This window comes from Sorex fumeus, unplaced genomic scaffold (assembly GCF_029834395.1).
Source record: "Sorex fumeus unplaced genomic scaffold, SorFum_2.1 ptg000072l, whole genome shotgun sequence".
Lineage (NCBI taxonomy): Eukaryota > Metazoa > Chordata > Mammalia > Eulipotyphla > Soricidae > Sorex > Sorex fumeus.
This window is the reverse complement of record NW_026606129.1, coordinates 8640260-8653592: the sequence shown is the minus strand read 5'-3', so window position 1 is coordinate 8653592 and position 13333 is coordinate 8640260. Positions and strand designations below refer to the sequence as shown.

Below are 13333 nucleotides of genomic sequence, written 5' to 3'. Positions count from 1 at the left end.
TGATCCCCAGCATACTGTATGATCCCAGGAGCACTGCCAGGAATAATTCCTGAGTAACCTTTGAGAATTGATGGGTGTGACCCAAAAAAGAAAAAGAGAGAGAGAGAGAGAGAGAGAGAGAGAGAGAATAATTATCACTAGAACTGCTATTAAAATATAGCTGTAGGGGCTAGAGCAATAGCACAGCGGGTAGGGCGTTTGCCTTGCATACGGCCAACCCAGGTTCTATTCCCAGCATACCATATGGTCCCCTGAGCACCACCAGGGGTAATTCCTGAGCGCAGAACCAGGAGTAACCCCTGTGCATTGCCGGTGTGACCCAAAAAGAAAAAAAAAAAAGCTGTAAAGGGCCAGTGTGACAGTACAATGGGGAAAGTACTTGCCTTGCTAAGGGCTGACCCGGTCATCACGTATGGCTTCCAGAGCCCTTCTAGGAATGATCCCCAAGCACAGAGTGCCAGGAGTAAGCCCTGAGCACCTCCAGGTGTGAGAAAAATAACAGTAATAATAATTTAAAAAATAAAATATATCTACTAAAGATGACATTAAAGGAATTAGAAAGCGAACAGAGAAATGGTAGAGCAATTAGGACACGTGCCTGACGCAGGTTTGAATCCAGGTACTCAGCATTCCTGGCGCAACCCTAGTTCCCAAGGCCTGAGCAGCACCAGAGCCTTGGGCCCTGCATCGGGCTTCCAGTTAAATCAGCAGAGACGTGCTGGTGGGGATTCCCGGGCCTCTTGGTGAAGGAGACCCCCCAAAATAGGATGACTCTGGAAGACAGCGCACAGTGCTGGCACATGTAGTCAGGACTGTGGGGCCCCCATATTCAAACTCTGGTACCGCACAATTCCCCAACTGTCTGATTGAACTAATGCTGCACAATCCCCCAAAGTTCTAAGTGAACTAATGCTGTATGATCCTCAATTCTGACTGAACTGATACTGCACGATCCCCCACAGAAACTCTAGTACTTAACAATACCCCAATATTTCGACTGAACTGATACCACATGGCCCCCAATATTCTAACAACTCTGATACTGCATGATCCCTCAACATTCTGCTGAGAATAACACGCACCTCCACACACACCATCAGGCCAGGAGTAGACCCAAGCACTGCCAGTTGTGGCCTCCAAAAACTACCACCACCGTGAAACACAAGAAACCAAAAGGCATTCAAGACAGTACAAAAGCACAACTGGGGGCCTGAGTGATAGCACAGCAGGTAGGGTGTTTGCCTTGCATGTAGCCGACCTGGGTTCGATTCCCAGCATCCCATATGGTCCCCTGAGCACCGCCAGAAGTAATTCCTGAGGGCAGAGCTAGGAGCAACCCCTGTGCATCACTGAAAAAAAAAGGCACAACTGTTCGTGAATTGGTGTCATAAAGAAAAACAAACAGGCTGGTCCAACTAAGAGCACAGCAGGGTAGGGCGCCTGCCTCACACATGCCTGACCAGGGCTGGATCCCCGGCATCCAACATGGTGGCCCCAAATCCCGCCAGACACTTCTGATCCCCGAGTGATCCCTGAGCACAGAGCCAGGAGTAAGCCCCAGGCACTGCCAGGTGTGGCCGCCACAAAAACGATTGGCATAGGGTAATATTTACATGCTGGCGCCATACCCATAAAAATATACATGAACAAGTAGTTCTGTGATTTGAACCCTGGCACACACCCACCTTCCCACACGGCTGTGCAGTGCGTGGAGGCCTGGGTACCACGGGGTGGCCCCAGCATTCCTGAAAGCAAGGTGGCACCACACCCTCAGACTCAGGCACTGAACCACCGCCTGCCGGGCTGGACCACCCGGAGAGGTCCCTGGGGATCACCATAAAATAATCAAAATGTGATGTCAAGGATCAAACCCAAGGCCTCATCTAGCCAGTCAACTGCCTCACTGCTGAGCTACTTTCCAGCCCTTCAAAATGCTTCTAAAATAGTCCCCAGCACCGGATGATCCAACAGACGAGAACTCCACCAAACAAAACAGGCAGCAAGTAAAGAAAAATCCTCAAAGGGAACCAAGCAGAACGTGTTAGAGACGCTTCTTGTCTGGGCACTGGGGCTACAGCTGACGGGCAGAGCAAACACAAGCACAAGCAAATCCACAATTTCAGAGGAAAACACACTGCATCAATACTGTGACAGTGAGTGGTCAGAGCGCCCTGAGCAAGGCAAAGAGCAACGTTACCATGACAACCCTGCGTGGGAGCCAGAGAAAAGAGCTCACTGGGCCGAAGAAGCACAGGAGGTCTGGGTCCGGGCGCCAAGAACACGAGCGGCCCTTGGCGGCTATGCTGGGAGGAGGGGACAATACAGGAGCCCAACTCCTCACCCAGGAGCCCGGGTGCTGGCCAGGAACCTGCTCTCCAAAGCCGTCAGTCCCGCTCAGATCTTCTGCCCCAAACAACCCACGTTTATTTACAGAAGCCAGGAGGGACCATAGGGCGTTTTGGGGGAGCGCTGGGGAACAGGGGGAGGAGGAGAGGGCGTGGGAGAGGGAGGGCAAGGGGAACAAAGGAAAACCAAGACTATGACGTGAAGATGGAGTCTCTTCGAATTCCCAGTGCGTCATTACCTTGTGTTCGGTCTCAGTGGGAACATTTTCAATTGCCTGCAAGACAAAGAGCACGAAAGCCTTTTAACACGTCTTCCCGGCCCGTGCTGCCCAGCTGGCGAGCAGCAACAGTCTCCCCCGCTGTACCTGCCCCTCCTGACCCTCGAAGTGCAGCGTCCTCACTCACCTTAAGGAAGGCGTCAGAGATGTTCTTCTCGTACCGAATAGCTGACTTGATCACGTCAAAGAACAGCGTCACACAGTCCCGAGAGCTCTCCTCCGGGTAGCCCAAAGAACTAGGAGCAGAAAGAGGAAACAGTCACTCTTTCCTCTTATCTGAACTTGGGAAACATGGGTTTCTGCACGCACCCGCTGCTTGAAACTAGTCACAACTTTGTGTAAACGGCGAAAGACTTATTCTGCAGTCTGGGATTTACCTGAATACCCCAGGAATACATATACACAAGAACACACAAACTTTCAAAGCTGTAGAGTAGGAGGAGCTAGAGAGATAGGAAATGGGGTAAGGTGCTTTTCTATACATAGCTGACTTCAGTTTGGTCAGCATTTAATGCCCTGGGCACCATCAGGAGTGACCCCTGAGCACAAAGTCAGGAATAAGCCCTGAACACAGCCAGGTTTGGTGGAGAACAGAGAAAAATAAGAAAAACATGAAAAGCTACAGGATATTACATTAATGCACTGGCATCATTTGTAGTGACTGGGTTCAGGAGAGAAGTCGAGAGAAAGAAGGGCGGCGAGTGCTGGGCCATACCATGCGAGTCCTCTACACTTCAATCTGAGCTGAGAAGCCAGCAACTGAGATGGCAAAATAAAATGCTCCAGATCCAATCTCTCCCGAAGCTCAGAAATGACCTGGGAAGAAACACAATCAGCTGTGCTTGGCTCGGCTCATTCGACGTGGACAGATGATGAACCATGAGTTAGAATTAAATGTCAGATAAGGCCTCTTTGAAGGACTAATGAAAGAGTACAACAGGTACAGTGCATGCCTTGTACGTGGGTGACTTAAATTCAACCCCCAGCATCCCATATTGCCCCCGGAGCACTGCCAGGAATAATTCCTGAGTGCAGAATCAGGAGTAAACTCCTGAGTATTACTGGGTGTGGCCCCAAAACAAGTCAATAACAATTAAAAAAAAAAACAACCCAAGAAATGTGGACAAGAGTTTAGGGCTAAGGTCTTGCATCTGACACACCCAGTTTGATCCCAGTCACTGTGTGGTCTCCCAAACACTGTCAATAGTGACCCCCCAAGCACAACCAGATGCAGCCCAAAATAAAAAGGAGGTGAAGAAACAAACAGACGGGGCCAGACGGAATAGTACTATGCAGGGCGTTTGCCTCACACACGGCCAACCGGGCTGGATCCCCCAATATGCCATGTGGTTCCCCCAAGCACCATCAGGAGACGCTCCTGGGAGCAGAGCCAGGAGTAACTCCTGAGCATTGCTGGGTGTGTGGCCCCCACCCCCACAGAGGACTGCAACCGCAGTTTGTCATACCCTTTAGAATTTCATAATCCATTATATTATTTCACTATCATATCACCTATAACAGTTTATTTGGAATATTAAGTCTAGCTAAAGGCTTCATTCATGCCCTAACAGCTTAACCATCACCAATCAATTAGCATTAACAATTAATTTGGAGAAAAAAAAATACCAGTAGAATCCCCTTTATTTTTGGTTTTTGGGTCATACTCAGTGATGCTCAGGAATTACTCATGACGGTCCTCGGGGATCCATAGGAAAGCTGGGGATTGAACCCAGGTTAACCACACATACAAGGCAGATGCCCTGCCGGCTATACTATAACCCTAGCTCCTAGAATCCCAATTTTTAACAGTCTATCTTGATTTGAGCTTCATCAAGGTTCATTCTTTTCTACACTGCTGACTCTGGGCCAATGATGTGGCTTAGTGGTAAGGCATTTGCCTGAATTTTATCCCCTGCATGAGGAAAAATGGGGAGGAGAAAGTAAATGAAAGGGGGAGAGTCAACGGAACAGTCGCTGCATCCCAGAGCACCAATGAATGCTACTGCCTATTCCCCCTCACGTCAGTCTGGACTGGACACGGTACTGTACCTCCAGTGTGTCTGCGGGTGTTATGGTGTGAAGAATAAACTTGACAATCACTGGCAAATCGTCCAGCCTGATGGATGACAGCTTACCCATCACCATTTGGCGAACCTTAAGAAAAGAAAGCACAAAATTCTTACAATTTTTCATGTCAACAATGCAATCTATATATTTCCATAAAAATCTTAAAACACTGGGTACCGAGCAACAGTAATGTGTGAGCAGGGCGCCTGCCTTGCACATGGCCCACCCAGGTCGATCCCAGGCATCCATATGGAGCACCAGCACCACCAAGAGTAACCCCAGAGCACCGCTTGGTGTTGCCCCCAAACAAAGCAAAATTGTTATCTGCTAAGAGGCAATTCCACCAACACTGCTGAGCCCCAGCACCGCCGGATGGCCCTGCTGCTTGCCCCCAATTCCACGGGGCCACAGCCAGATCACTGCACACAGCCAAGCCTTGAAATGATCAGCCAATGATCACCAGCAGTAGCGCCCCCCCCCCCCCAATAAATACTGAGTAGGGCTGGAGAGAGAGTCAGTGGGCTGGGCTCTTGCTTTGCACCACATAGCTGACCTGGGTCTGATCCCCAGCAGCTAGCGGAGGTAACTCCTGAGTGCAGAATGAGGAGTAATCCCCAAGTGCATAGCTGGGTGTGCCCTAAAACCCAAAAATAAATAAATAAATACTGAGTAACAAAGCATCAACAAGACCCTATGAGAAGCATGGTGGCCATCAGAGGGAAATGGAGGGGTGGCGAGAGCAGGCTGAACCCCACACACAGAGCGCCACCAGGCTACAGTTTTGCAATGCTAGAATACTATGCTTTGGGTTTTTGTCTTGTTTCGGGGGCACACCCAGCAGTGCTCAGGGGACCACAGGGGACACTGGAGGTCAACCCCAGGTTGGCTGCAGGCAGGGCAAACAGTCTAGCCACTGGAGTATCTCTCCAGCCCCTGCAATTCTATACTAATGGGACAGTAAAGCAATACAAACCAAACAATTTACAGTCTGACAAAAAAATATCATCAAGAATATCAACTGCAGGGGACTGGAGCGATAGCACAGTGGGTAGGGCGCTTGCCTTGCACGCGGCCGACCCAGGTTCAATCCCCAGCATCCCATATGGTCCCCTGAGCACCGCCAGGAGTGATTCCTGAATGCATGAGCCAGGAGTATAACCCCTGTGCATCGCTGGGTATGACCCAAAATGCAAAAAAAAAAAAAAAAAAATCATTTGCAGGGCTGGAGCCATAGCACAGCGGGCAGGGCATTTGCCTTGCATGCAGATGACCCAGGTTGGATTCCCAGCATCCCATATGGTCCCCTGAGCACCGCCAGGAGTAATTCCTGAGTGCATGAGCCAGGAGGAACCCGAGCATTGCTGGGTGTGATCCAAAACAGGAAAAAAAAAAAGATTATCAATTGCACTACTCGAGATGATTCCAGAATGACACGTCCATCACTCACAATGCCAGCTGCTCCCTTGGGAGAGCCGTTTCTCCTACCTTAGCTAGGAGCTGCTGGTCAAGCTGGAGGCTGGAAAGAACATCCAGGATGGGCAGCGCAAGCTGGGAGTTCGCTGACAGGAGGTCACTGCGAGGAAAGCACAGCAGCAAACAGCATGAGGGGACGCAAGGTCACTTATTTACAGTAGGCTTTTACTAAAAAACCGAGGTAACTGGGGCCGGGGAGACTGCACGGCAGGTAAGGCACTAGCCCTGAACACAGCTGACCAGGGTTCGACCCCCGGCACCTGACATGGTCTTCCCCAGCCCACCAGGCGTGACCCGAGTACTGCTGAAACTGGCAGCACACACTCAGGACCGCCACCTCCGAGTGGGAATGACTGTTCCCATTACTAACACTGCCACATGGAGTCTGACGCGCTCCTTCAGAAAAGCGCACACCAGCACAACACAAAGACACCTCGGCAAGAACTCCAAATGTACGAAGCCTACTGCCCCTTTTCCCGAACTAAATTCTTGAACACCCTCCGGAAATCTACCTTCTTTAAGAGAATCAAGAAAAAGCTCCCCCAAATTGTACTTGCAGCTACTCCAGTACCCATTGCTTGGCCCCAGTCATTCCAGCACCTCCTTACAAGAAAGTAAATATATGAAACGCGACTCCTGGGAGGCAGCCTGTCAGAGGAAAAGGAAACAGCCGCTCCTCGTTTCCCACTGCAGTGACAGCCCCCGAGCGAAGCCGTGTACCCACCTGAGTTCCTTTCCCACCTCCGCATGCTGGGCATCCCCAAGGATCTCAGGCAGGCTGGTGATCAGGTCCTCCTGCAGGTGCTCGGGGGCAATGCTGATCAACTGCATGAGTTTGGCGGTAAGCTCCTGCCACACAGAAGGCGGGGTTAGGACACTGCACTCGTTAGGGAAGATTGCCAACCTTCTGTCTGATTTCAGGCCACACCAAAGTGGTACTCAGAGTCACTCCTGGCTCTGAGCAAAAGGATTGATGCCAGTGGGCATGAGAGACTGTCTGGGGTGCCAGAAACCGAATTTAGTCATCCCCGCATAGGCAAGTGCCCTACCCATTGCACCACCCTGCCCAAAGACTTTCTACTCTATTTGTACGGCTAAGACATGACATAACAGCAACACACTTGAATTCAAATCCTAAATTAAAACATAGCTGGTTCAGCAAATTTTACTCAGGAGAATCTATTTTTTTTTTTTTTGCTTTTTGGGTCACACCCGACAATGCACAGGGGTTACTCCTGGCTCATGCACCCAGGAATTACTCCTGGCGGTGCTCAGGGGACCATATGGGATGCTGGGAATCGAACCTAGGTCGGCTGCGTGCAAGGCAAACGCCCTACCTGCTGTGCTATTGCTCCAGCCCCTTTTTATTTATTTATTGCTTTTTGGGTACTCAGGAGATTCTCAATAGAAAAAAAGAGGATGCTAAATTATCTTAGAAATCTGCTATGCTTTATTTCATTTAATGCCCAAATTTGAAGGAATGTGTCCGACAATTCCCACTTCATTTGCATCTTGGGGTTTTTTTAGGTTTTTGAGCCACACTCAGCAGTGCTCAGGGCCTCCTCCTTAGCTCGGAGCTCAAGGATCACTCCTGGTAATGTAGGGGATGCCAGGGACCAAACCCAAGTCACTCACATGAAAGGCAAGCATCCGATCCACTGTCACTATCTCTTCATTCCCTTGTTTGCTCTCTGGGCTGTACCTGGCCATGCTCAGATTCAAGCAGCAGTTCAGGCACGTAAAGGCAGCATTCTAGCACCGTGTCCCATCTCCCTGGCCCTGACAATCCCTACTGAGCACCAACACAGCAACAGAAGAAAGCAAAGTTCCAGTGTAGGAAACACTCCAAACCCACCTTCCTTCATATGGAGATTTAATACTGGAACGCCTGATGAAACGAGAATGGGGCCAGACACATGGACAGGAGTTTAGACTTGTATGCAGCTGACTCGGGTTCGAATCCCAAGTACCAAAGATGGTGCCCTGTGCACCCAGGAGTCACATCTAATCTCAGAGCCAGGAAAAAAGCCTGAGCACCAGAGAGGGTGGCGCAACTGGGTCCTCATGTCTCCCCACACCCCAAAAACAGGTAGTACAATGATTTTAATTGAAAAGAAAGGGTTCCAAGCAGATCTATTGTAGGGTCAAGAGCACAGGCGTTAAGGTGCTTGTTGTGCAGGAGGCTGACCCCAGCTTAACCTCCAGCACTACATATGGATCCCCAGAGAACTGCCATAAGTGATTACTGAGCACAGGGCCAGCAGTAAGCTCTGAGGCTGTCAGGTGTCGCCAGAACAATTTGCTACCCACCAAACTTCATCTGGGCCAAAGACAGCTTTTGCTTCACACAAGACCAATCTCAGTTCAATCCCTAGCATCACGTAGGCTCCCCTGAGGAGAGCCTGAAGGGAGCTCTGAGAACTATCAGGTGTGGCCCAACTACCTTCCCCACAGCACACACGTGGACACACACAAAACAGTCTTCACCAGGGTGTTAACAAGCTACACAACTGCCAAACTCCCTGAAATTTTCCTCAATATGTAACAAAGAGGCTGGTGTGGAGCATCGTGACAGGCACTGGAGCAGATAGACCCAAGCTTGCAACGTGGCCCAGAAGCAAAGCCTCGCAAGAGGGAGCATGTGGGCTAAGTTGGCAAGAACAGGGTGTCGGCCAACACCGGGTGTTCGGCCCTGAGCCTCACTCGACCTCCTAGTCACGTGCGCCAAAGACACAGAAGCTGTCATGTACGCTTAGCAGTTTGGTCATCCTAACTGCAGCATCTAGCCTTGGCTGGAACTGGACCGGGGCAAAGCAGAGTTGGAGAGGTCATAGGCCAGTAATGCTAAACATTATGTGGGTGGATCTTTCTGTAAGCTGAGCCCCTCTATAAAACATGCGTGTATTTGGCAATAAAGTAAATCAGCTGCTCCCAGAGGGTGTTTCTCTACGCACCCATCATCCTTGTCTGCCCAGATTTGGTGTGCAATGTGTCTGAGCACACTGGGGAAAAACTGTTCCCCCACAGGCCAGAGCAATAGAACAGCAGGTAGGGCGTTTGCCATGCATGCAGCCAAATGGGGCTCAATCCCCGGCACCCCAAACGGTCCCCTAAGTCCCACTAGAAACAATTCCTAAGTGTAGAGCCATACATAGGAATCAAAAATTTGCAGACTAGTAGGATGGTTTAGAATCTCATCACTTTTAACTATTACTTTTAACTGATAAGCATCAGTTTTTTAAGCATCGACCAAGTCTAGACATGAAAAGAATAAAACATTTCACAATATTTAACATATCATTTCACACATGATTTGCAAAGGGGAGAGTAGCCAAGCAATACAGAGGCCTGGAGTGATTGCAGTGGCTGTAAGGGCGCAACGATGAGGTGCTGGGGTAGCGCGGCCCTGGGGCTGCACCCGGCTCTGCTCACATGTAGGTCTGGGATGGAACCAGGGCTGGCCACATGCAAAAGCAGCACCTTAGCCCTTAGACCTTCTCTCTGGTCCTTTTATGGAGAAAACTGAAAGTAGCATGATTCTCAAATTCCGACAGCGTAAATGATGCAGAAAGAGACACTATTCATTTACTTCACTCACATGAGAAACAGAAGGAAAGGAAAGACTGAAAGGAGGCCTCGGAGGGGAACCAGATGGGACGGAGAGGCAGAAACGGAGCGAGGGACGGTAGCAGATGGCAACAACGTCCTTGGTGGAGAGCATGAGGTGGCAGAGACTGACCAGGATGTTAAAACATATTCCTCAAACTTACAAAGGACTAGAAGCTGGTATATCCTCAATTGAAAAAAAGAAAAGTGAGAATGAATAGATTGGAAAACTGTGAGTTGCTTGTCTGGAGAGGGAAAAAACAAGAAAGACCCTGCAACCCCCGAATCAGTGAGTTTAACTGCGGAAGGGAGTCTGAATCCAAGAAGGGAAGCCCCACACCTACCTTGGGGTCCACAACTTGGTCAAGCCACTTGAGCTGGCTGATGATGAGCCGGGGCATGCTGATGCCGTCGCTGCTTCTGCTGAGAGGGCAGGAGAGAAGGCCTCAGCCCACAGGCTCAAGGGACACAGCGCGCCTTGCAGACTCGGCCACCACCCAGTCCCGACGCCTCCGGCTTCTGCCTGAGCAGCACAGAAACCTCGACAACGCTTGTGACACAGAGAGAGACACTAAATGCTCTCCACGGGGGAGGGTTTGCAGAGAGACAAGAGCCGTCTGCAGAGCCCTTTATTTCACTTATTTCTGTTTCTGGCTGGGTTTACTTGCACCCGCTGTACTGGATGGCATCTCTGTGTAATGTAAGAACATCAGAACTACCAAATGAGCAGGGAGTGTTTTTCTCTATGGAGGTACTGTGAGTTACGAGGCTACTGACAGAGCTGCAGGCACACCATGTCCCAACACTCATCCCTTTACAGGGCCCACTTCCCCCCACCAACGCCTGCAGCCTCTCCCGATCTCCATCCCACCTCAATGCCGACACCTTTTCTCCCTCTGGGGCACTGTGCTTTACAGCAGTTCCTAGCACTGTCCCCTTTTCCTTCTCCAGAGTGGCCTCAGCACCATCAGTCCCCGCCCCATCCCAGCGCCCATGCGTCTTACTGAAGACCAGCTCATGCGTAAGCTGAGTATTTTACGTTGTCACAACTATTTGGGCGGAGGGCTATTCCTGGAGAATTGCTCGGGGGCACTGGCAGCAGTGCTGGAAGACAACCTGGCACTGGGGATGGAACCTGGACGTTCCACATACCAAGCATGTGCCTCGTCCTAGGGGCAGCCTCAAAGCGCCTAAATTTACGTTTACACCTAAACTAAGCACAAACTAAGGGGGAGCAGTCTAGGTCAGTAGGAGAGAATCTGCCTCATGCATGTGAGATTCTGACCCTGTACCGGATCCCACCCCACACACGTGAAAGTACAAAGACCAAGAAGCAGGGCCGGACAAGCCACTGAGAGCCAGTAACTGCGCCTGGCAAGTGAGAGGCCTGGGACTGAGCCCGAGCATCACCAGGAACGATCCTGGAGTGTCAAGTACAGCCCCTAAGCACTATTAGGTGTGGTCAAAAAAGTAAAATGAAATTTATTTTAAATTTTCATATAATAAAGCTGGAGCAATAGTACAGCGGGGAGGGTGTTAACCTTGCACGCGGCCAACCCGGGTTCGATTTCCAGCATTCCATAGGGTTCCCCGAGCACCGCCAGGAGTAATTTCTGCGTGCAAAGCCAGGAGTAAGCCCTGAGCATCACTGGGTGTGACCCAAAAAGAAAAAAAAAATTGAATCAAATAATAAAGCTGGAGCAGTAACACAACGGGAAGGGCACTTGCTGGAGGCCAACAGAGTTTGATCCCAGCCCGTACGGTTTCCCCAAGTCCAAAAGCAGTGATCCCTGAGTGCAGAGCCAAGAGTTACCCTGAGCACACCAGGTGTGGCCCCCCTAAAGATAATAAAACCCCAACAAAAAAAACCCAAAAGGAAGAATTAACAAAAACCAAGGATACACTGAGCACAGCTGACCCCAGCCAACTGATCCCCTCCTTGGAGACAATCGCTGAGCTACAGTCCTTTCAGGAGTGTGCAGTGGCGGGGCTGGAGAGATAATTCAGCAGGTAAGGTGCTTGCCTGCAACCCCCAGCACCCATATGATCTCCAGGAGTGATCCCTGAGCATAGAGCCAATTGTAAACCCTGAGCACCGCAGGGTGTGACCAAAAAAAGGTGTGTGTGTGCAGGGTGGGGGGGAATATAATCATAGTCAACAGAGAGAATTTCAAGAAAAAGCAGTAAAATTTCACTTAGTAATCTAGCACTGCCTCTACAGAGAATCTTTCCAGAGAGACACAGCAGCGAGCCTAGCAGTCCACAGGCGCTAAGTTAAACTTACCTTTGGAAAAAAAATTCTGGCAACTTTTCTAACAAGGTTTTGACAATGGCAGGCTAAAAGAGAACATACAGGCAGTTAGGTGATAGATTTGAAATGTACAAAAGAAATGTTCAATGATCTTAATTGTACTGAATTTTTTTTTTTTTTGCAATGTCAAGGACTGAAGTCGGGTATCATGAACTCGATGCATGCACCCACCCCCTTCCCAGCACACATCAGTAATTTTCAAACTCAGCACAGGATGTACCGTGCCTCACCAGAAGGAAAAGTTCTGTTAAAAAAACATTGTTTTTTCCTCCCAGAAGTCGGCGTGGTTTCAAACTCAGCGGTCCCCGAGGGCTCAGGGTTGCTCCCAGAGGAAACTGGAGAACGTGTGGTGCCGGGGACTGAATCAAGGTTAGCCACATGCAAAGAAGTGCCTGAATCCCTGGACATTCCAGACCCAAAGAAAGAAATTTCTTTTCAACTAAACAAAGCTTAGACTTTGTTAAAAAACTGTATTTAAAATTTCAAAAAAAAAAAAATATCAGAGAGAGAGTACAGGGTTGAAGTGCTTGCTTGCCTGGTGCAAAACTGATCCAGGTTCAATCCCTGGAATTACCATCCCTGAGGACCACTGGGAACGATCCCCAAGCACAGGGTCACAAGGAAGCCCTAAACACCCAGCAGGTGTGACTAAAATAAAAGATAAATTTTAAAAAGGAAAAGTTTACACATGTAATAGAGAATGAAATAAGAAAAATGCTGGATGGAGCACTAAAAGAAAATTTTCATTTTGTCTTTCAATTCGAAAGGTCTGGAAACGGCGCCAATAAATGTACTATCCACTCAGTAATTGGGAAAGAAAAAATACAGTGCTGAAAAGAAAATAGAGGGGATAAGGCGTCTGCTTCGCATGCAGCTGACCCAGTTCAATCCCCGGCACTGCAGACGGCGGCCCAAGCACGGCTGTGCACAGACTCAAAAGAGCTAATAAAGAAATTCAAAGATCTACAAAGTGGAGCTCATGCCCAATTCAATCTGCTTAATCAATGGCTGAATAAATAGCAGTGCTCCTACACTATAAAAAAAATCTACAAAGTACACTAATATGACCACGGGAGAGATAAGCAAGGCACTCTGCATACACAGGATACAGCTTGACGAAACAGGACGCAAAGGCTAAGGGACTAAATAGGTGTTAAAAATCAAATCAGACACAGCAGTGAATCCCAAAGACAGCAGCTCGCCAGAGATCTCTCTGGACCCCATACTGAGTCAATCCCACCAGGGTACCTCAG

The 13333-nt window shown here is 49.4% G+C and overlaps 1 protein-coding gene across 4 annotated transcripts in view; it reads right to left on the bottom strand.

Moving 5' to 3' along the window:
• The window catches only part of FANCD2 (FA complementation group D2), a 60926-nt gene that overhangs the window by 39837 nt on the left and 7756 nt on the right, over window positions 1–13333 (bottom strand). For 3 of the 4 annotated variants that reach the window (XM_056129756.1, XM_056129757.1, XM_056129759.1), the window contains exons 6-13: window positions 12054–12106; window positions 10114–10192; window positions 6888–7012; window positions 6176–6263; window positions 4673–4777; window positions 3339–3439; window positions 2751–2859; window positions 2585–2620 (exon numbers count right to left, since the gene is read on the bottom strand). In XM_056129756.1, the coding sequence (XP_055985731.1) occupies window positions 2585–2620; window positions 2751–2859; window positions 3339–3439; window positions 4673–4777; window positions 6176–6263; window positions 6888–7012; window positions 10114–10192; window positions 12054–12106 (696 nt within the window). Of the gene's footprint in view, window positions 1–2584; window positions 2621–2750; window positions 2860–3338; window positions 3440–4672; window positions 4778–6175; window positions 6264–6887; window positions 7013–10113; window positions 10193–12049; window positions 12107–13333 lie in introns of all 4 variants that reach the window. The other variant, XM_056129758.1, reaches the window with a different exon arrangement.